This window comes from Nelumbo nucifera, chromosome 3 (assembly GCF_055504915.1).
Source record: "Nelumbo nucifera cultivar China Antique chromosome 3, China Antique-T2T, whole genome shotgun sequence".
NCBI classification, from domain to species: domain Eukaryota; kingdom Viridiplantae; phylum Streptophyta; class Magnoliopsida; order Proteales; family Nelumbonaceae; genus Nelumbo; species Nelumbo nucifera.
Window position 1 is genome coordinate 14,619,466 of NC_142651.1, and position 20,717 is coordinate 14,640,182.

At 36.4% G+C, this 20,717-nt stretch overlaps 2 protein-coding genes and 1 long non-coding RNA gene across 5 annotated transcripts; 2 read left to right on the forward strand and 1 right to left on the reverse strand.

Moving 5' to 3' along the window:
- Positions 1 to 574: 574 nt before the first annotated feature.
- Positions 575 to 10,427, forward strand: LOC104597382 (transmembrane protein (DUF616)). 3 transcript variants are annotated; one of them, XM_010258865.3, is made up of 9 exons: positions 575 to 1,046; positions 1,443 to 1,716; positions 2,743 to 2,835; positions 3,701 to 4,056; positions 7,322 to 7,533; positions 8,563 to 8,819; positions 8,942 to 9,120; positions 9,668 to 9,823; positions 10,044 to 10,427. In XM_010258865.3, the coding sequence occupies exons 2-8, from the start codon at positions 1,485 to 1,487 to the stop codon at positions 9,740 to 9,742; spliced, it is 1,404 nt and encodes a 467-aa protein (XP_010257167.1). In that variant the 5' UTR covers positions 575 to 1,046; positions 1,443 to 1,484; the 3' UTR covers positions 9,743 to 9,823; positions 10,044 to 10,427. The 3 variants fall into 3 exon arrangements, with proteins under 3 accessions (XP_010257167.1, XP_010257178.1, XP_010257194.1); XM_010258876.3 differs by having other exon boundaries at positions 593 to 1,007; XM_010258892.3 differs by having other exon boundaries at positions 686 to 826.
- Positions 10,428 to 14,382: 3,955 nt separating this feature from the next.
- On the reverse strand, positions 14,383 to 16,192 carry LOC148800968 (uncharacterized). Its single transcript, XR_016084760.1, has 2 exons — positions 15,853 to 16,192; positions 14,383 to 14,646 (listed from the first exon to the last, which is right to left on the reverse strand). It is a non-coding gene; the product is annotated as an uncharacterized LOC148800968 (long non-coding RNA).
- A 3,245-nt stretch (positions 16,193 to 19,437) lies between these two features.
- Positions 19,438 to 20,430, forward strand: LOC104602917 (antimicrobial ginkbilobin-2-like protein). Its single transcript, XM_010266786.1, has one exon. It carries the CDS (start codon positions 19,438 to 19,440, stop codon positions 20,428 to 20,430), a length of 993 nt encoding a protein of 330 aa, XP_010265088.1.
- Positions 20,431 to 20,717: the final 287 nt, after the last annotated feature.

Consider the following 20,717-nt stretch of genomic DNA (forward strand, 5'->3'; position numbering starts at 1 on the left):
CTATATCCCCATTTGATTGGATTTCAGATGGGTGGATCCAAATCTTTCGTCTCCATAGAATATGCCATTTGTGATCATAGTCGATTGTACAGGAGTGGCTGAAACAAATGAATAGATATTGCTGCCCGTTACAACTGCTTACCGTTGTTGACCTGGATAGTGATCACTGAATAGTTTATCCGATTGTCAATTGCAGTCTTATTTGCCTTGCCTTTTCTATTCAAAAAAATTAGAGTCACCAAAATGCTCATTCAAACATGACTCTAATTTTATTGTATAGAAAAGATAAAGATTTGACACTATTAATTTTTTGTCAACATTTAAATAATTAATAAAGAAAATTAAAAAACACTTAAAAGATATTTATGTCTTTTTTAAATATCACTTAATCACTTAAAGCATATTAAGTTTTAAAAGTTTTATTGAATCGTGACATTTTAAAATTCGGTGACCAAAGTTGCACTAACTATAGTAATCGGGTGGAGAGTACTATTCGGCTTAACAGCTAGATAAATATAAATAGTATGGATAGAATCAGTCAATTAAAGAAACCAGAAGGATACTTTAAGATATTTGCCCTTCAATAAAAGACGTAAAAGAGAAGGTAAACGGTGAATCGGTGACCTCCTGCGAGCAAAAGCTCTGCTTACATAACATCTTCACGGGGAGATGTTCGCAATGAGCGGTTCGATTCCCATCTTCACCGTGTATGCAGAGTTTTGCTTGCAGGGAATCCCGTCGCGCACCCGTGGAACTGTGGAAGACGGAAGACGCTCTTCGCAGGTGGTAACTGGATTCTGGACCCGGGAATATCGTATAACACGAGGTACCTCCCCAATTTATTAGATCACGAGCGACTCCATGAGATTATAAACTATAACGCTCACGGTTCTCAGAGACTCAGATAACCGGACTGCCAGAAACGAAGAGATATCAACCGGAGATCCGACCATCCTGAAGATTCACGAATACTGCAACTTTAAAACCTTAGGTTTTCTTTATTTCAGGTCGTCTACTTACAACGGAAATGGTGAAATCCATTTGTAGTACGTTTAATTCCTTTCATTTGGCCCTAATTTATCATTTACTGTTATCATTATGATCAAAACGTCAATCGTTTTTACTTTTATGTTCCGTAGAAAATAAATTGCGATAATTGTGGGCAATCCATGGATTTTGAATGTTATGACTCGATCTAAGAATAGCGTTCCATTAATAAGACAGTGATTAAAAATTCTCTTCACCTGTTAGATTGCATTTTCCAAATGATATATTGGTTCTTGTATGAAATTGGTTTTCTGTTCTATACATTTTTATTGAAAACTAATGGCATGGGGCAATTATATGTGCTTAAATTTAAAGATATTATGTATTCTATCCATGAATTTTGAAGTACCAGTCTTTTTTGTTTCTAATACGTATTTATTGTTTTTTTTTTTCAGACGAATGGTTATGAGCTGAGTTGAGCCTTAGCCTTGGGAGAGATGTTGCGATGGCTTTCTAGGCGTGGTAGCGAACCGTTGCCGGAAGGAAGAGAAAGAGATACCACTGGTGCAGTTATTAGGACACATGATCGAAATGATTATGGTTTGCGGGTGCGTCGAGGAAGAAAATATGGTCGGGTCACTAGGCAGAGGCTTTCATTTTGGACGTCCTTGGTAGCATTGTTTTTTCTGATGTATTTATCGGTCTTTGGCACAAACTTGCCATTTCATGGTGAGAATTAAAGGCATTGATTTTTATTTAGAATTCTGTATTTTTTTTTTTCAATTTAGAATCTTTCCAACCTCATGCATAACAGTTTTTTCTTTTTGGCCATTAATCTGTAATCCATGTATATGGTGACAATGTAAACAAAGATGATTCAAAGATAAAATCTAGAAACATCGGTTTGTTTTTCACTGGCCAAGTTTGCTTCTAGAAGTTGAATTACACAACATTGACTCATCTAAATTTTTACTATTTATTTATTAACTTGGAATTTTCTTCTAATTATATTCTTGTTCAACATATAAAATGTTGTACCTTGGATGAACCATCCAATGATGGAGTAATTAGAGAGAATGTTTCTCATAGAATTAGTGCAGGGTGGTTGTAACAGAAAGGTGCATCCAATGTGATGTGCGACTAGAATATACCAATGAGACTAAAAGGTAATTTAAAGTGCTGGGCAATAAAAAAACATGCTCGAAAAAATTGTGACTTAGATGAGAATGTTGAAATGGATGAGTGGTAAGACTGGAAGGGATGGAATAAGAAATGAGTGCACTAGAAGGGACTTAGGAGTAGCTCCAATTGGTAACAAGGCAAGGTAAATCAACTGAGATGGTTCAGTCGTGTGTAGATGATCAATTGCTACACAAAAAGGAGTGAATTAGTGCAAATAGATATTGTGGTTTAAAGTTGTAAAAAAGGATTTAAAGGCTTATAGTTTGACAGAAAACATGGCTCTTAATAGAGCACAATGGTTGGATGGGATTTGTATAGTGGATTCCAATGGTTGGGATTAAGGTTGAGTTGAATTGAGTCTATTAAGAATGCTCTTGATTTTTTACATTAAGCTCTGTGGAGACACCTGAGAGATCATCAGGTACATAGTTGTAAATGCCAATATTACTGAGCTATAATTCTTTATATATTTTTGAACTCGATCTCTTCATAAGTACATTAAACATTTATTATCTTTTGTTGGCAGTTGGCACCATGGATTGCAATTTATTAATTTATTATTATTATTTTTAGGTAAAATGGAGGGAAACACTTCATCTACAAGGGATGTACACCACAACACTTCAAGATTGGATGTTTTAGAAAAGCCAAAACATCGGAAGAAATGTATGGTTTACTTTTGCCTCTTTTGATTGTGTGCTTAGTATATTTAAGCATTCTTCTTGTTCAAATATTTATTTCTTAATGAATTAAAATATCCAAGTGGTAGTTGTTGTGGTGGTTTTCTTCCATGACCTGAGTTGAGTTGCCTTTTGCATCCTTCCTTACAAAAGTAAAAATAAGGCACTTCTTTCTATGCTAAATACACAAGTTAAGGTTCCATAATATACGCATACACATGAAGCAATGCGTTTTTAAGCATTTATGAACCATGCTACTTGGGCTAAACATAAAAATTAACTAAACTTGGCCTTTTCATTTGACAATGTTCTTTTGTTTACCAAGTTAAAACTGCCTTGTATTAATGAAAGTTCTATGGTCTTTTATGGTTAGTTTTCCCTAGATGACTACACCATAAAGTTCTGGTGATAAATTCACAATTCAGGCAAGAAAAAAAAATAATTCAGACAACATGGTACTTTATCTTATAGTTAATAAGTTATAACTAATTTTGTGATTAGTAACCTTGCCTACCAGAAAGTTACGTTCTTTTATTTTCCCTTGCTTCATGCAAGGTTGACATTTTATTTGTAGAAAAAGAAAACAAAAGTTAGGAAGAGGCACACTCAAACTTTATCACCTAAACCATATTTGATCAGTGAATTGTCAAGAAGAAAATAAATTGTCGTTTATTAAAGAGTGATTTGAGCAATCATAAAATAAGAATACAATGTTATTCCTTGCTTTAAGTTCATGTTACATGTAATATACTCAAGATTGTTGTCATATGCATGATTTTATTCCCTTATTACTGATTTGCTTGTGGTTGAGAATACTCGTTTCTCAGATAATTCAACTCCACATCTTTCAGATTTTCCTTGTGAGGTTGGATTTGTCAAGTCAGTTGATAATCTTGTGGAGCCCAAGGATTTCATGAATTTCACAAAATTTACCCTGACATATATTGATAGAGAGGAAAAATATCATAGTCATGATGCCTTTGAAGCCAGATTTGGAGGACACCAGACCCTTGAAGAAAGAGAGGAATCCTTCTATGCAAGAAATCAAACACTTCACTGTGGCTTTGTCAAAGGACCAGAGGGATCCCCAAGCACTGGGTTTGATTTGTGTGAGAATGACAAGGAGTACATGTCTACCTGCCATGTTGTTGTATCATCCTGCATTTTCGGAAGTTCTGACTATTTGAGGAGACCAACAAGCAAAAAGGTATCTGAGCTATTTTACAGTATGCATTATTGTAGATTAGAAATTAATTTGATTGGTTAAATTTTGTTCAAGTGTGTATTTGTTTTTAAGGAATGCATAAATTACTTTCTACCAAGGTTCAAAATATCAATACAGCCCGATATGCCAGTAGGGACATATCGGACTGTATCGGGGCTCACTCCCTTTTTTTTAGTGTTTTTTTAAACCTGGTTCAGAGCGCTCGGTTTAAGGCCTGTCTACCCCCTGAACCGGGTTAAACCCTGAAACACCCCCTGTAGGGGTGTATGGGAAGCCCCCGGTACATATTGAAATTTTGAACCTTGCTTTCTACAAGTGTAGTGCTATTTTTGACTTTCAATTAGGATTTTTAGAGTTGTCTCCTTTGTTTCCCTGTTTTGTGATCTTCAATTTTCATTTTGCAGGGGAATTCTTTTTTTTTTTTTATAACAATCATGGTTATAGTCTTATAGATGTCTAGGGTCCATGAACTTTTTTGTTTATATTACTTATCTTCGTATATGGAAAATATTTCTTACGCCCCTAGAAATTTCACAAGTGTATACTGATTAATACAACCTTTAGTGCTTTCTTTAAGACTTCAGTTTTATTCTTTGCCCATCTAGTTCAGCATATATCATTTTTCTCTCTATTTCTGAATTGTGTTTTGCAGATTATAATATCCTAGTGCTGCAATGCTGATAACAAATAATTGCAAAATAACAACAACTTCTTAGGTTACACGTTATAGTTATCATTGATTATCTACATGGTTGGTATATTGCCAATGGTTTGATTAATGAATGCATAGCATGGTTTTCGTACCACCGTTGACCTGTACGGTCGGACCGTTCGGCCCGGGAACCGTCTAGGCAACCGGTTCCGTTTTACCCCAAACCCAGTCCCTGGCCAAAACCGTTGAATTGATCAACGACCCATTGGCCTGGGTGGTCGAATCGCCAAACCTCGACCTGTTCAACGGTTTTTGGCCTTTTATTTTTAATTATTATTTTTTTTAATTTTTGTTGTCAGAATGGGCCATTCGCTCGAACCGTCGACCCGGAAACCGGTGGCCAGAACGTTTCCGTTTCTGGGTCGTTTTTCAAAACTATGATGCATAGTGAGGTGGATGTGTGTGTGTGTTTCTTTTTATTATTATTATTATTCATAGGAAAATCCTGTTTCCATTCAACTCAAAAAGCACAGGGACAGGTCTCCCTCCATGAATGACTGTGGCAAGCTGAACCTGACAATCCTAACTTTGGCCAACAGCAGTGTGCCTAATTGGAGATAAACCACAACTACTAAACTAATGTAAATGATTTAGTACAGTCAAAACATCATGTTTGGTTTCCATGATCTGGACACCCATCAATACAGCCATATCAATGGCTTTTCAAATGGCCAACTCCTCTCCAAGCTTAGCTGAGAAATATCTTGTTTCCTTGGTTTGGGCAGAAACGACACTGCTTGCTGTGTTTCTGAAGATTATTCTCAGGTCTAAAATTTTGATCAGATCTTTCTACACCATGTCTACATTTCTTTTGTTGGGGCTTCCACTTGATCACAATTCACAAGGGTGGTGGTTGGTTTCAGTGGTGCTTATCTTTGGGTAGAATGCCTTATATCACAGTAGCCATTCTTTATCCATAGAGGCAAACAATCTGGTTAGGAGGTTTTCTACATGAAAATAAACATCTGTGAGGTCTTCAAATGTTTAAGACTGCAGTTTGCCTTTTTACTTGTAGGTGCTTCTGTGCAAGGCTAGTTGTGAGACCACTTTCCATTAACTAATGCGCCATAACTTTGTTCTGGTGTTTGGAAGCACTGCTTTTCTTTTTCGTTTAGGTTGGAGTATCTATTTTTTTTTTTGTGAAAGATTTGCAGAGCCTATCCCCCCACCCCCACCCCCCAACTCACCCAAAGGGGGAAGAATTTAATGGAGATTTACATTGTGGTCAATATGTGAAGAAAGGAATCCAAGAGTCTTCTGTAATAAGGACAGATTCAACAGAATAATGAAGGATGCAATTGACTTTAGTAAATGCACTGTTTAAAAAACTACAGCTGAGTTCTAGATCTTCAAGGCAGATGGCATTATCAAAACTTGCTGGTGAATGGCAGCTAACTCCATTAAAGGTTGTAACTTCTATGGACTGGGTTATACTCTGAAGGGTTCTAAATCAAAGAGATGCTTGATATAGCACTCCATTCTTCTCCAGATAGAGCTCTTATTGGTTAACTATGCAATCAGGCAGTGCTAGTGGTAGGGGAGTTGAGTTAGGGTTATCATGAAATTGTCTTGAATCAGGCATGGAATTGGCCCTTTTTTCAAATATGGTGAAATGTTCTTTATATTGGATAAAATCATAAAGCTTGGTTGTGATTACTATACTTCCTTCATGTTATGCGCCAATTGTGTACATATTCTGTTTGTTTGCGTGCAAATTCATGGTTATGGTTTTGTTTGAGTAGATAAATTTTTAGCTACATAAAGCTAAAAAATCATAAACCTTGGTTATGATTACAATATTTCATTCATGTTATGCAACAGTTGTGTACTTATTATGTTTGTTGGTCAGAGCTCTGTGCAAATTCATAGCTGTGGTTTTGTTTGAGTAGATAAATTTTTGGGAAAATTCCACTTTAGTACCCTGAACTTTGGGGGTAGTGTCAAGTTAGTGCCCGAATGTGTCACTGCATTACCTAAACTTTCAAAAAGTGTCAAGTTGGTCCCCACCGTTAACCAACCGTCAATTATCTTGAAAATGTCAAAACTACCCTTTAAAACAAGACACTGTTCATTATCATTGTCTTCTACCTTGAGACTGAACCAGTTGAGGTGTTTGAGATTCTAGACTAATGAAGTCATTGTCTTCTACCTTTAGATCTGAAAACATTCTTGTCTAGTTATTTCTTTGCTTTCATTATTGTTTCCCTCTATCATATTTCTTGTTTTTCTCTATTTTTCTTTGAAAATAACTGGTTCAGTCTCAAGGTAGAAGACAATGAACAGTGTCTTATTTTGAAGGGTAGTTTTGACATTTTCAACAGATAACTGACGGTTGGTTAACGGCAGGGACCAACTTGACACTTTTTGAAAGTTTAGGTACTGCAGTGATACGTTTGAAAGTTCGGGTACTAACTTGACACTACCCCCAAAGTTCAGGGTACTAAAATGGAATTTTCTCTAAATTTTTTAGCTATATCTAATGATAGATTCTGTCCATGATTCTCATATTTTGGAAGCATCCCTTTATTCTGGCAGATAAGTGAATATTCCAAGAACAATGTCTGTTTCGTCATGTTTCTGGATGAACAGACCATGGCAACATTGTCCTCAGAGGGACATGTTCCCAATGATAGAGGGTACATTGGTTTATGGAGAACAGTTGTTGTGCGGAATCTACCATACGTGGACATGAGGAGATCTGGAAAGGTGCCAAAATTTTTATCACACCGGCTCTTCCCATCGGCTAGGTAAACATGTGTATTATCTTGTTGAGTTTATTCTGGATTATTACAATTTCTTGGACGAATCTCCTCTTTGTAGATTCTGTCTTTATCAAAATTGTATTATGAATAGGCTGTTTAACATAAAAAATGATAATGATAATGATGAAGAACATGTTCTTGATATTTATTGCCTGAACATGTTAACTTTATGACCACACTCTTCACTCATTTCTAAGTCACTTATTGACTCTACCTTGTGATATTGGTAGAGTCAATAAATGCCTTAGAAATAAGTGGGCCATGTGTGTTATACCTGTAGTATATTACCTGGATAGACATAATTTTCTCTCCTAATTTCTTTTTGTTATTCATGGTCTTGTATTTCCTAATTTCATTTCTTTGTGCTCTTTACAAGCTACTACTTAAGCCTCTTGGTATGCATGTTGCACTAATTCACTAAATTGTAATTTGGAAATTGGGCTTAGGCTGCATTTGGTAAGAGTGCAAAAATCATATATGTTGATATAAATGCAAATTTGGTCAAAAAGTAAAATGCAAACTTGGTTCATTGTTGCATTGATAGATTTTGCATTGTGTTTGGTTGTGATGGGTAGAAACACGAATTTCAAGACCGGAATCTACCTCTTCTACCTTCTTTGTACAAATACATATTCTTGCCAAACACCTGCAAAACTGAACCAGAGTACAAATTCACCTTAGTTCTGCATTTGCACTCATACCAAATACAGCCTTATGGACCACATATGTTAGCCCACATACAAGGGGAACTCATCCAAATTTTGACAGGTCCTGCCTGGGGGCATCTCATAGACCATATTGTCTCAGACAATATTAATCAGCCAATCTATGTGTTTTATGGCTACTTTTTTATTAGAAGAAATAATGCAATAGAGTTAAACCGATTGACTAATTGATGTGTAAGAGAGATTTCCTCAGTTGGATCCATAAAATGTTGCATCCTGCTTCCATGCACCTAAGGCATCTATTTATATATTGGTTTTAGTCCTTATGGTATCTTCAATTATTTTTCAGGTATTCTATTTGGCTTGACAGCAAAATGCGACTTCACACTGATCCAATGCTAATTATTGAATACTTTTTGTGGCGAAAGGGATCAGAGTATGCTATTTCAAACCATTACAGTCGCCACTCTGTCTGGGAGGAAGTACTCCAAAATAAGCGCCTAAATAAGTACAATCACACAGCTATTGATGAACAGTTTGCGTTTTATCAGTCTGATGGTTTGAACATCTTTGACCCATCAGACCCAAATACTCCTCTTCCAAGTTGTGCGTGCATTTGGACTTACTTTCTTTTTTTCTTTTATATTAATTTCAAAGATGTGCCTTTTTCCTTTGGTTCCTTTCCTTTAAAGTAGGACAAATTTATCATACTGAACTATTTCCTACAGATGTACCTGAAGGTTCCTTTATTGTGCGGGCTCATACGCCTATGTCAAATTTATTTTCATGCCTTTGGTTCAATGAAGTTGACCGCTTCACCTCACGTGATCAACTTAGCTTTGCATATACATACTTGAAACTGAGGAGAATGAATCCAGATAGGCCATTTTCCCTCAATATGTTCGAGGTAAAGTTTGTTCCCTAGGAACCTCCTAGTATTGTCCTGCTTGTATATCTGTTTTTCTTTGGCATTTGATTTGGTGACTTCTGGACAAGCACTTGTACAAGGAGCAATTTTCTCTGAGACGTTACATTTAAACCAGCACGTCCCCTCAAAAAAAAAAAAAAAAAAAAGAATGCGTAGAAAATTTGTATTCAATCGTCAAGGATTGTAATTTGTATGCCTTGTAAATAATATGGCTGCGATAACACCTTTTTTCTACTTTACTGTTATTAATAATACCATTGGTTAGAAACAGTGTTATTTCACATTATTGAGTTCTTTCTTGGAGTACACCCTTTTCTCAACTTAGCACAGTTAATAGGCCGTGGGGTCAATTTAGAGTTTAAACACATTGCAAGCAACAATCTAACACTCATCCCTCTCTACTGGGATACTATTTTTAACTCTCAAAATAATTAAAAGAGAATGAGAAGAAAAACGATTTTGTTGATATGCATGTTATGGATTCTTTGAAACTTTCTGCTTTCGTTGACTGATTGTATTTGTGCAGGATTGTGAGCGCAGGGCACTAGTTAAGTTATTCCAGCATCGGACGACGCTATCACCTCCACCTGCTGCACCTTGATCACTACAGTTGTCTTGGCATTTTGGCCTGTTTCGTTGATGAAGCACTGATCTCCCGCTTGGTGGGTCCACGGAACAACAGGTAGTCTTCATGAAATCTGGCAACTCTGGTACTATGATAGTATGATGCATGAATTGGTAGATTATCTTGAGAGACAACCATGTCATCGGTATCATAATAATTGCCTGTTTTATAGGTTTGTAAAGTGTAAACACGATTGATAGGTCTCACCTAGGAGTTTTCTTTGGCCCGCATTTGATCTAATTAAATTATCATAAAGCACGAGATTTTTGTCTTTCAGGAGCAATGAGGACCATCCACAACTCTCATTTCATGACAACAAATAAGAATGTCAGAGATGAGATGGTTTTGATCATTTGCTCAAGTTCCGGTGTTGAGGATCAAATTGTGGGATGATTGAATGACGGCCTCTCCCCTGGAGTGCCTTATGTGGCTCCACTCCATACAGCATTACAGCTAAGCTGTTTGGAACGTTCAGTTTGCTGTAAAAATATGTGCTTGATTTCCCTCTATCCTAGAAAAAATCAGAGAAAAAAAGAAAGGAAGAAAATTATTAAAAAACAAATTTTCTAATCTTAAAAGGCCTGTTTATTTTGTCAAGAAAGGTGGGTGCTTTTTAAAGACCAACAATGGAAGAAAATGGAAAAGAGAGTGTTGGTTTGAACTGAGTATTATTTCATAAGACATTTCAAGCTAGTTGTTGGAATGACCGAATGAGGGCCCAGGTGGATGTTGGATAAGAGTCCGGATCTGCTGCATCCTCAATAAAATTGGGACAGTTGTAGTTAGTTCTTGTCTTGTCCCTCTACTTCGCACAAACTTTCGTATAGAGGAGTCTCCACCTTATTGTAAGGGCTTCTGTTAAAATGAGAGCTCCCCAAATGCAAATGGATGATCTGGTAATTTTGAAAGTTTGATGGTGCCAACTGGGCACTGGCCAAGTTGTTTAGGACTCGGGCTGGTTGTAGTCTTGTAACAGTGCTGCGGAGACTTGGGTTGGGATTAAGTCCTGCAAGGGAAAATTCCACTCTATTTCTCAAACTATCAAAAGTGTCACTGCAAGCTGATGGGGCCCAACAGCCTACGCTGTTGAGAGAATTTCTGAGAATGCCACGTACGTTACCATGAGAATGGGTAAATTAGTAATTACATCTTAATCTATTTTTACTAAAAATCAAAGCATGGGCGTGAATAGGTGAACTGCCCAGAATGTGTTCAGCTCAGGAACTGTCTCAACAGCTTATGCTGTTGGGCCCCAACAGCCAAAGTTAAGATTCTAGACTAATGAAAATCTTGTCTTCTACCTTTAGATCTGATACACATTCTTGTCTAGTTATTCTTTTGTTTTCAATTATTGTTTCTTTCTATCATATTTCATGTTTTTTTTCTTTCTTTGAAGATAACCAGTTCAGTCTAAAGGTAGAAGACAATAAACAATGTCTTCTTTTGAATGGTAGTTTTGATATTTTCAACAAATAACTAACGACGGTTAAAAGTGAGGATCAATTACATTTTGAAAGTTTAGGTACTGCAGTGACATGTTTGAAAGTTCGGATACTAACTTGACACTACTTCCAAAGTTCAGGGTATTAAAGTGGAATTCTCTTTTTGAAATTAGAGTTAAAATGAATGGGACAGGATCTACTTACGACACAGTAAGCACGTTCAATGATCACTTAATAAATATTTTGACAGCTGTCAAAAGTTTTTAGCGAGAATGACTGTTCAGCCAACCTCAGAATTTTAGCCCCACTGTACAGGCGGGACGAATCTTGACTGTGGATTGATGTCAAATCCACGGGCAGGATGCGGTTTATAAGGGGGCTACTAGTAGACTATTGGGGGCTATAATTTTAGAATTCTGCAGTGGGCTGCAGTGTATTTCGAAGTTTTTAATCTTTTTCAAGGTAGGCTGAGAGTATTTTAAGGGACAGGTGTTAAAATATTTTTTAAATGTTTATTGAATGTGCCGGACTGAAAATGAAGGTGGTACATGTTAAATCTTGCAGCAGAATTGGGCTGGGGGGGGGGGGGGGTGATTTTGGCTGTTTGAGCCAACGGCCTGGGCAGTTGGAATTTGGAAATGTCAATGTAAAATTGTCATATATGAAAAGGAAATAATTGGTGGATATTAATTATTTATATTTTAGATTTTATTTATTAGCTAGAAGTGCCCTCATCCCTGTAGAACCCCACAAGCCCAATTTAAGGGGATTAGATCCCAGGCCTCTGCTACAATTAGCTGGAGATCTTTGTCAGCAATATAGTTGGGCAGTCCATATGCAAAGAACCTGGGTAAAATCAAGGTTCAAAGTATCAATATGAATCGGCCTTATTGGCCGATACGTATTGTGCCAATGGCTTCCCAATATGTCCTTTTAGGAATTATATTGGATCAGCCACTGGTTCAGAGGATAGTTGGGCCTTAAACTGATACCTTTAAAGTGGTTTTAAAATAAATAAATAAAATTTTTAAAAAATATCGATATAGGCCGATTAAGTATTATTGGGTGGTCCAAATAATACATACAAGCATCACATGATCCATAATCCATTTGGTAGACCATGATAAAGTATTATTGGGTGGTCCAAACTTTACTATTGGCAATGATTGTACTATGAGCAGTTGATTAATAAATTTTGACTTATCAAGCTTCGAGAAATTACATCACTGCACAAGATGGGGCTGCTAATACATGATTCAGTTATGCTTGTCTATATTTGTCTATACTAATAACACCCTTTGTCTTCTTATTTTTTCTCTTTAGCGTTTTTTGCTTCTCAACATTAATTACTTTCCTATCTCTAAACTCTCATTGGCAGTTAATTCCACTATCCTTTATTAGATTTTTTTTTCCTACTGGAATCAGTTTAGTAGAGGAAGGGACCACGGATTGCCAGGTCTAAAGGGCTCAAATACTTGAATAGCAGTACATAAAGGCCCTAACTCAGTAATTATCAAGCCATGGTTAGAAGGTAACGAGGGTGAAGGCGGGAATTCCACCTAGTTTTGGGAATGTAATTTGGGCAACCCAAGTCCATCTCAAGGTAACGGTACATCAACTCCATACCCAAGTAACCTAAGCCAAACCCTAACCCAACCTGATCTTAGAATATAATATGTAACCCTAACCCATCCCAAATAACTCAGTTTTCATTATTAGGTTGGGTTGAGTTAGCCATGACAAAGACCCAATTTTGTTTTTGTGAAATGATTCTATTTTTGTCTCATTAAAAATTAAAATCACATAACTAGGACTATGAGCAATTGTGGATACTCGCCTTGGGTTCTGTACTTCTGTATTGCCATGTTGAGTAATTGTGGGCAATACGCCATGTGGGTTTTTATTATTGAATAATGTTATGCGTCCCATTCAGTGGGAACAATCCAAATGTTCTGTTTTCCGCTTTTGTTTTTCTAATATATACTACTTGTGAATTGTGACCCGTAAGATGCATGGACTTTGTTAAAAGAAATAGTGGCATAAGAAGCTTTGTGACAAGGCTAAATCTAACCTAAGCATTTTTTGCAGTTATGTAACATGTATTATCAGATAAATTTGTGTTAATTTTAAAGTTTAAATTTTCTAATTTATCAAAAAGGCACTCGTGGTATAACAAATGTTTTTTTTTTTTTCCTTTTATTTGTTGGAGGATGCATGGACTGACATTCATATAATAGTTAACACCAAAAGGAAATTATGTATGAGATTGTAGTGTCATATGGCTTAACTGACATGTTTCACAATAAATAAATAAAAGGACCCACGTATCTATGTTTAAGGTGATTAACTTTCTCTTACCTAGATTTGTAAATACTAAATAGGTACATGTCAAGTTGACACCCACCATTTCATCTTCTTCGCCCATTAGTAACTTTATACAGACATATACCTCCATTTTTTTTGGTAATGAAACCAATAGTCCAATACCTCCATTGTGGTTATTATTGATGACTAACAATCAATCATACGATGGCAAAGACACTGCTGAAAACCAGCAATAGCATTAAAAAATGACAACACATTGGACCCAAGAACGTTTAAAATAAGAAATCCTCAGGATACTTTTAGTATGTATTTGGTATAGCTTTCATTTATTTATTAAATGTTTGTATTTGATTTATTTGCAAAACTGAGAAAAGTAATAATAAAATCGTTTATTGACAATTAGACATCATTACGCGTCACTAGGCATTAGATGATAAAAACAGTGAAATTTGGCTACTTATTGGGGGGAAGCACTACAGTGAAGCTTCCCTCAAGAGTGGGTGTGCATATAAATCGATGCCTATTTTTGCAAGTCTCTATGCATATAGATCCGCACGATGGGCATAATGTTGAAGTGGTGCCTATGTGGCAGCACTTGTTGAATAAATGCCCACAGTTCCAAACACTGATTTAATCTTTCCTGGGTGTTTCCTTTCAAAATCAAAATACAATAGTAAAAAATCAATGAAAACCAATATCTTTCAACCACAAATTGTTATTGTGCAAATTCGGCATCAGTTTAAGAGTAGGAAAAAATAAACAAATAAAAATACAATGGAATTTAGCGGGGACCTTGCTTAATTGATATTTGTTAAACACAGTTGCAACCTAGAAATTCAAAGAAAGAGGTATGCATGAAAAAATTAAGAAAACAATTACAATCACATTTATATGACAGGGTAGCACCAATAATCATTTTTCTCTTTTTAATTTACAAAACAAACATTAGAAACATTCTTGATATCTGATGTATGAATTAGAATTTCCAATGGATTCCCTTGCCTCGGCCTAAACTAGGAACAAACTGATCCATGACCGCAAGCATCAGAAGGTTGTCGCATCTCGACCTCTTCTTTAATTGTGGGCATTAGTTTCCTCTCTCCAACAAATGTTCTATAAGTAATGAAAAACAAAGCAACCATGTCAAACAATTTTCTCAAATTTCTCTATACCCAAAAAGTTTGAAGCAAAACCATTTAGGGGGCATTTTTTTCTGGATTTTGAGAGAGGGAATGTTGGTCAATGGGATTTTGATTCCTGTTGATTAAAAAATTCATATTATTTTTTCAGATTTATGTGAGGACTAGAGAATACCCTCCTAGTTGGATAAATAACTTTCCCGCTTGGGGGAAAATTTGTCAACACTTGAATGAAACAAAAATACCCCTTTTAATATTAGATTTTTATGGCTAAAATGGACGTTGCCTTATTTATATGGGAAATAAAAAGAACATGAGTAAATACACATACTCGGATAAGTCTTTCATGTGAAACACTTACTTGGTAAATGCATTTACTTGGATAAATAACTCACTAAAAAGCGACGAAGACTTAATTTGCACAAATGGTAAGTCATAATGAAGAGAATGGGAATGTCAAGAAACCCACCTAAATAGGTAGTGCGCATCTCCATATGCGTTCCTCTTAAATAACTACGAGCATGACCTTCTTCAAGGTCTCATGATTTATGTTGGGAGGGATCTGGATCCTAAGTTGTAGCTTTCTTGCTTGGATTTTTGTGCTAAAGATATCTTTTCATTGATTGAACATGTATCTATTAGTGATCAGCACAGGAAAAAGAAGGCAATATTACTGGCATTTAATTGATTAAAACTTCATATATTAATCGGAATTGAATTGAGGTTTAAATAGATTACAAAAGGAGATGAGTGAGATTTCAAATCCTTCAAGGACATATTCATTATTTGCAATTAGAGTTATGAGGTAGATGTCCATCAAGTCTTGTCATAAACAATCGATCTTGAATCTCCTGTAATGCAAATGTTGCTGAATAAGAGCCATTAAAATTTAAAACTATTATGAGAACCAGAGAAAATTAAGGACAGAAAAATTATGTTGTTTTCTAACAGTTTTATACAACCAAACAAACGAATCTATCATGTCTTTTCCTCACAAATTCGAGAGCCGTCTCTTAGCACCTTCTCAGGAAAAATAAAAACCAAATTATAAATAGTTCACAGAGAGAGATAAGATATACAATGTTAAACCTCGCAAATGGACACCTTTCTAACTCAGGTGATGAACACGGATGAGGTGATTCAACCCATTCAATTAAGGAAGTAAATGATATGAACTCACCTCATCTCTCCTATGGCTCCTCCTCCTTTGGCTTCCATTCTTTTGCAAAACGCAACCCAAATCTTCTTTTCAAGTGAAACCCATGAAGTTTTGAAAAACCTTTTCTTAGAACAAAGAAAAGAAAACCCATTACACCATACTATAGAAATTGATGTCTGTCGACTCTGATCCATAAAAAGACTGGCAAGAAAAAGAATCATGGAGATTTGATATTACCAGTCTGTCTCTACTTCTTGATCCTAGACATTGTACCTGCTGGATTGTTGATGGGGACAATGGAAGCGCTAATTGAATAGGTATGTTGATGAGAAGAGGTAGAAAAGCATGCATAAGAGGTGCATTTTCTAAGCTTTGGATTTACATGTATGAGACATGTATTCTATAAGCATAAAAGTTAAAAGGTTAGAAGAGTAACAAAAAATACATGGAGAAAAAGTTGTTGATTTGGCAACTTGTGAGACTTAGAAAGGGAATAATGGAGATCCTCTAGAATTATAGATTTGGGGTAAAGGAGAAAGTAGAGGCCATATGGCACGGTCATCTTTGTTTTAATATACTAATAGATTCCACCATCATAATAATACTTCTCCAAAGTTTTGCTATTATTAATGAGTTACATCTATGGTAATACAATCATACACCATTTATCAAAAAAAAAAAAAAACTTGGACTAACCAACTGAACACCACTCGGTGGTGTGTTAGCTGGTTTGTTCCAGTGTTGACATAGAATCAAATCCTGCAACCAGCACTTTGGGAAAAAAGGATTTATTCCAGTGTTAACTGGTTTTATCAATTCAATTTCTGAAAATCTCAACCCAATTTGGACCAAAATTCAGTTAGGTCAGGTAGCCTATAATTGGATCAAATATGGATCCACCTTGTCTATCCAACAAGAACATATTTGATTTGCTTTAACCAGAAATGCTTATATACTTTTTATTTGCATCTTTCAGTAAAATCGATTTGAATGATCTGTTTTTACTCCAACTTTTCACAAGTTATCTTCCATTTATTCGATATCAAAGTCGTTTATCAGTAAAATATAATATTTGATTATTTTTAATACAATTTATTATTGTTATTGAATATCTAATATCTTCGGAGTCCAATATATTACGGATAAGATTTTGAATATTAACAAATCAAATTTTGGATGGGATCCCATCCATTTGAAGCCCTAACCCTAGACTGGAGTCCAACATAGCCATTTGGATGAAATTCTGATCTACTGATCATAATGCATTGCTGGTTACATTCACCTAACTACCTATTAGAAATATTAATTATGTTTTATATCATTTATATTCCTGATGTACGACTGGATGAACATAATCAACAATGTATTGTCATTAGCAGATCGGGGCTCGTTTGGATGAGGTTACGAGCTTGTCTTGTAAAGAAGAATCTTTGCCTCGTAATAAAGCCTCAAGCCCGTGACTAGTCTGTACTCTGTACATCAGATTATATATTGTTTAGTCGCCTATCAAAATTTAGAAGAAGAAGAGGAAAAGAAAGAAAGATTCTATTACTTGTTAGTCTGTACACTGTACTCCTGCAGTAGCTAGCAGCTAAGATAGACGCAGACTCGCTATAGGCTACAGGCCACAGCTGGTGATAACGGAAATGGATTATCATGGCAGGCAGATGCCACCACTTGACACTATACATATACACATATGCACGTTTTGCTTAGAAGTGGACTCTGACACTGTTTCTGCATTCTTCTAGCCTAGATTGCTCCATCTGGACTAAAAGCCAAACCTTCGAAAGTTCTATACTGCCCTCTCATATTCACGATAACTACGTTACCATCCTTAAAAGGACGACGACGTCTCAATGTCTCAACACGTGGAATATGGGCCTGAGCATGGCGCCATGGCCCTCTTCATTTAACTCCCTTTTACAAACACTTCATGTGGCCATGTGGGGTGAGTGTTAAAGAAGCTCTTAAAATAGGTCCAGCTGCAATATTAAGTCAACGTCACCGCTCATCTTATATGGGCCTTAGTGCAGGTTCGAAGAGGGTTTTGTAAATTTTAAAGTCTATCAACCTCACTAAACCCTTCGAAATGAAAACGCAAAACCCTTTCCAATTTTCATTTTCGTCGTATTTAAGATTACGGTGGATTAGGTTTAAAATCTATATCTAACTTCTGGAAAAACTTTAGTTGTTGGGGGCAACAGTATGATGTTGAGAGGATTTCTGAAAACGCTATGTTACTATGAGAATTGGATAAATTAATAATTACATTTTAATTTTTTTTTTTTACTAAAAACCAAACTATAGGCGTAAATAGGTGAATTGTCCAGAAGGTGCCCAGCCCTGAAACTGTCTCAACAGCCTATGCTGTTGGGCCCCAACAGCCAAAGTTAACTCTTAATTTCCTATTATTTATTTTTTATATATAAATAATAAATAAATAAAATAACATGAATAGATATGAAAATTTTCAATTATATGTAAAAAATATATAAACTATCAATTATATTCCATATAAAATTTAAAATATTATTAAATTTAACACCTAATAAATAAAATTCATATTCTTTCCAACTGTAAGGTCAATGAGGGTTAGGCTTTAATATCGTAGCATAGCGGTACATGTACCCATATGGAATGTAGAACCCCAAAACCCATTCATCCCACACCAAAATCTGTCTTTCAATCAAAAACACCACCCCGCCATTTGAATAAAAACATATATGATATACCCACCAGATAGGATAGAAATTGTCATTCTCTCTTTAACTACAGCAAAATTAACATGAGATACAAGATACATAATCTAAATCTGCTCTTTCATATAGTACATGCCTCACACCAACCTCATAGTATATTCTGACCGCACATCAGAAACATCTCCCATATTTGTATTTATTATTCATGGGCAGTGGGATGTGGCTGTGAGGCGCAGATCCCAATTCCAAGATACAATCATTGAAAACCAAATCATTCAGCTAAGGAGAAGGGCTAGCTAGAAATAGAGTAAACCTAAGAGTGATTGAGGATAACTACATTACCCTTCAAATAGAATGGCCCACTTTTACCGAGTTTGGATTTGATCCTCACAGAACCATCGTTCACACCGTCATCACAGCCTTTTGCATCAGTGCATTTAAAATATCTCGATACTTGTTTGTTTTTCTCAAAGGCAGATGTTCCCAATACAGCTGCAATCGTGAGAGGATGGTTTTGCGAGGAGTGAGGACCGAATCCGATTTCTTATTTATACTCTTGTTAAAAACACGTGTCATGTGGATCCGTGTTTTGGTTCAGATCTGCTATTAAGTCATCGCTCATCAGTCATCTTATAAGTAGAATATATTTTTCAGCCACATCATCGAAGCATTAACATGAGATGAAAACGAAATCATTCATTCAGCTTAGCTAGAGTGCAAACGAGATAGAATAAAATAAAAGCATAAGTGATGGAGATGCAGTAGAAATTTCAGGACTACCCATCATTAATACAGGGGTAATTTTGTCCACCAACAGAAGACGGAAAATATAAAAGTCAAAACATAAATTTTCCAATAAAAACACAGACGCACGCTGGTGTGCCGTGAGAGTAGAGGAGTGTACATGGATTCTGTTCATTCTCTCGATTCACTTGTTCTCTCATTATTCCTCTTCCTCTACTGCTGCAACTCACCAGCCTCCCCTCTCCCTTCTCTTCTTGCTCTGAACTGCAACCCACCACCTACCAACAACACCTCAACAGACAATAAAGCCATCGAAGCCCTCCTCCATAATCTAACCACTCAAGTAACAAAGACGTCGTTCGCGATCTCCACTGTGAGTCTCAATGCAAACCGATTTGACGGGATCATGCAGTGCCGACTCGATCTCTCCCCAACAGCTTGCGCCCTCTGTGTTCGATTCGCTAAACGCTCCATCTCCGGGGTATGCCCGAGCTCCGAGGCTGTCACCGCTTGGTTTGACGGTTGCTACCTTCACTACTACAACCATTACAAGTTCTCTCGCCGGATTGGCATTCCAGTGTCGACCCAGTCGAGCCAGATTTATGTCATGGACAGGGCTAAGTTTCAACTTGCCCTTCAGACTCTCCTCTTGCAGCTTAGAGCTGGAATCAGTCTTCCCTCGCATCTTGGGTTTTTCAATGGAAAGATTCTATATGGAGCCAACAGCAGTAGGGTCTACGCGCTTGCGGAATGCATTCGGTCAGTGCCGCTGAAGGAGTGTGAAGTCTGTATGGATAAGGGAATAGAAAAGCTTTATGAGTGCTGTGGTGGTAGGGAGGGAGGGGTTGTTGTAGCTGGGGATTGTGTAATTCGATTTGAGACGTACCAGTTCTTCTCAGGTCAAATGTTTTATGCCGGTGGGTCAGATTCCGGTGGTTGGTCAGGAATCGTGAGTTATGATGAGAGTGAAAACGGTAATGGTTGGCAGGGTCTTAAAGTCAAAGTAGCTTGGGGATGGTTTGTTGGAGTTGCTTGTCTTAGTGGGCTTGTTCTGGGAGCTTGGTTGTTGAGAAGAAAGGTTGTGAATAGAGCTAAGGTAGGCATAGCAGGGACTGAGAATGGTGACAAAGTAGAATGTAAAGTCGTGGCTTGAAAAGACTGGTGTTTGTACGTTTAGTGATGATTATTATGGCACTGTCTGTTTGCAATGCAATTTCATTTGCATGTACTAATACAAATGGATGGGAGTGCAATGTGCAAATGAGAATTTTGCAAAATTTGGGTTTTTTTTCTTCAACTTTTACATTATTCTGCTTTAATTTTTCATTTTAGTTCATTGCACTCCAAATGCCAAATAAACAGAATAAAGCGAAATCCATAACAAAACTAAACCAAAATTGGGTTCTTAATTCATTTGCACTTCAATATTTTTGAACCAAT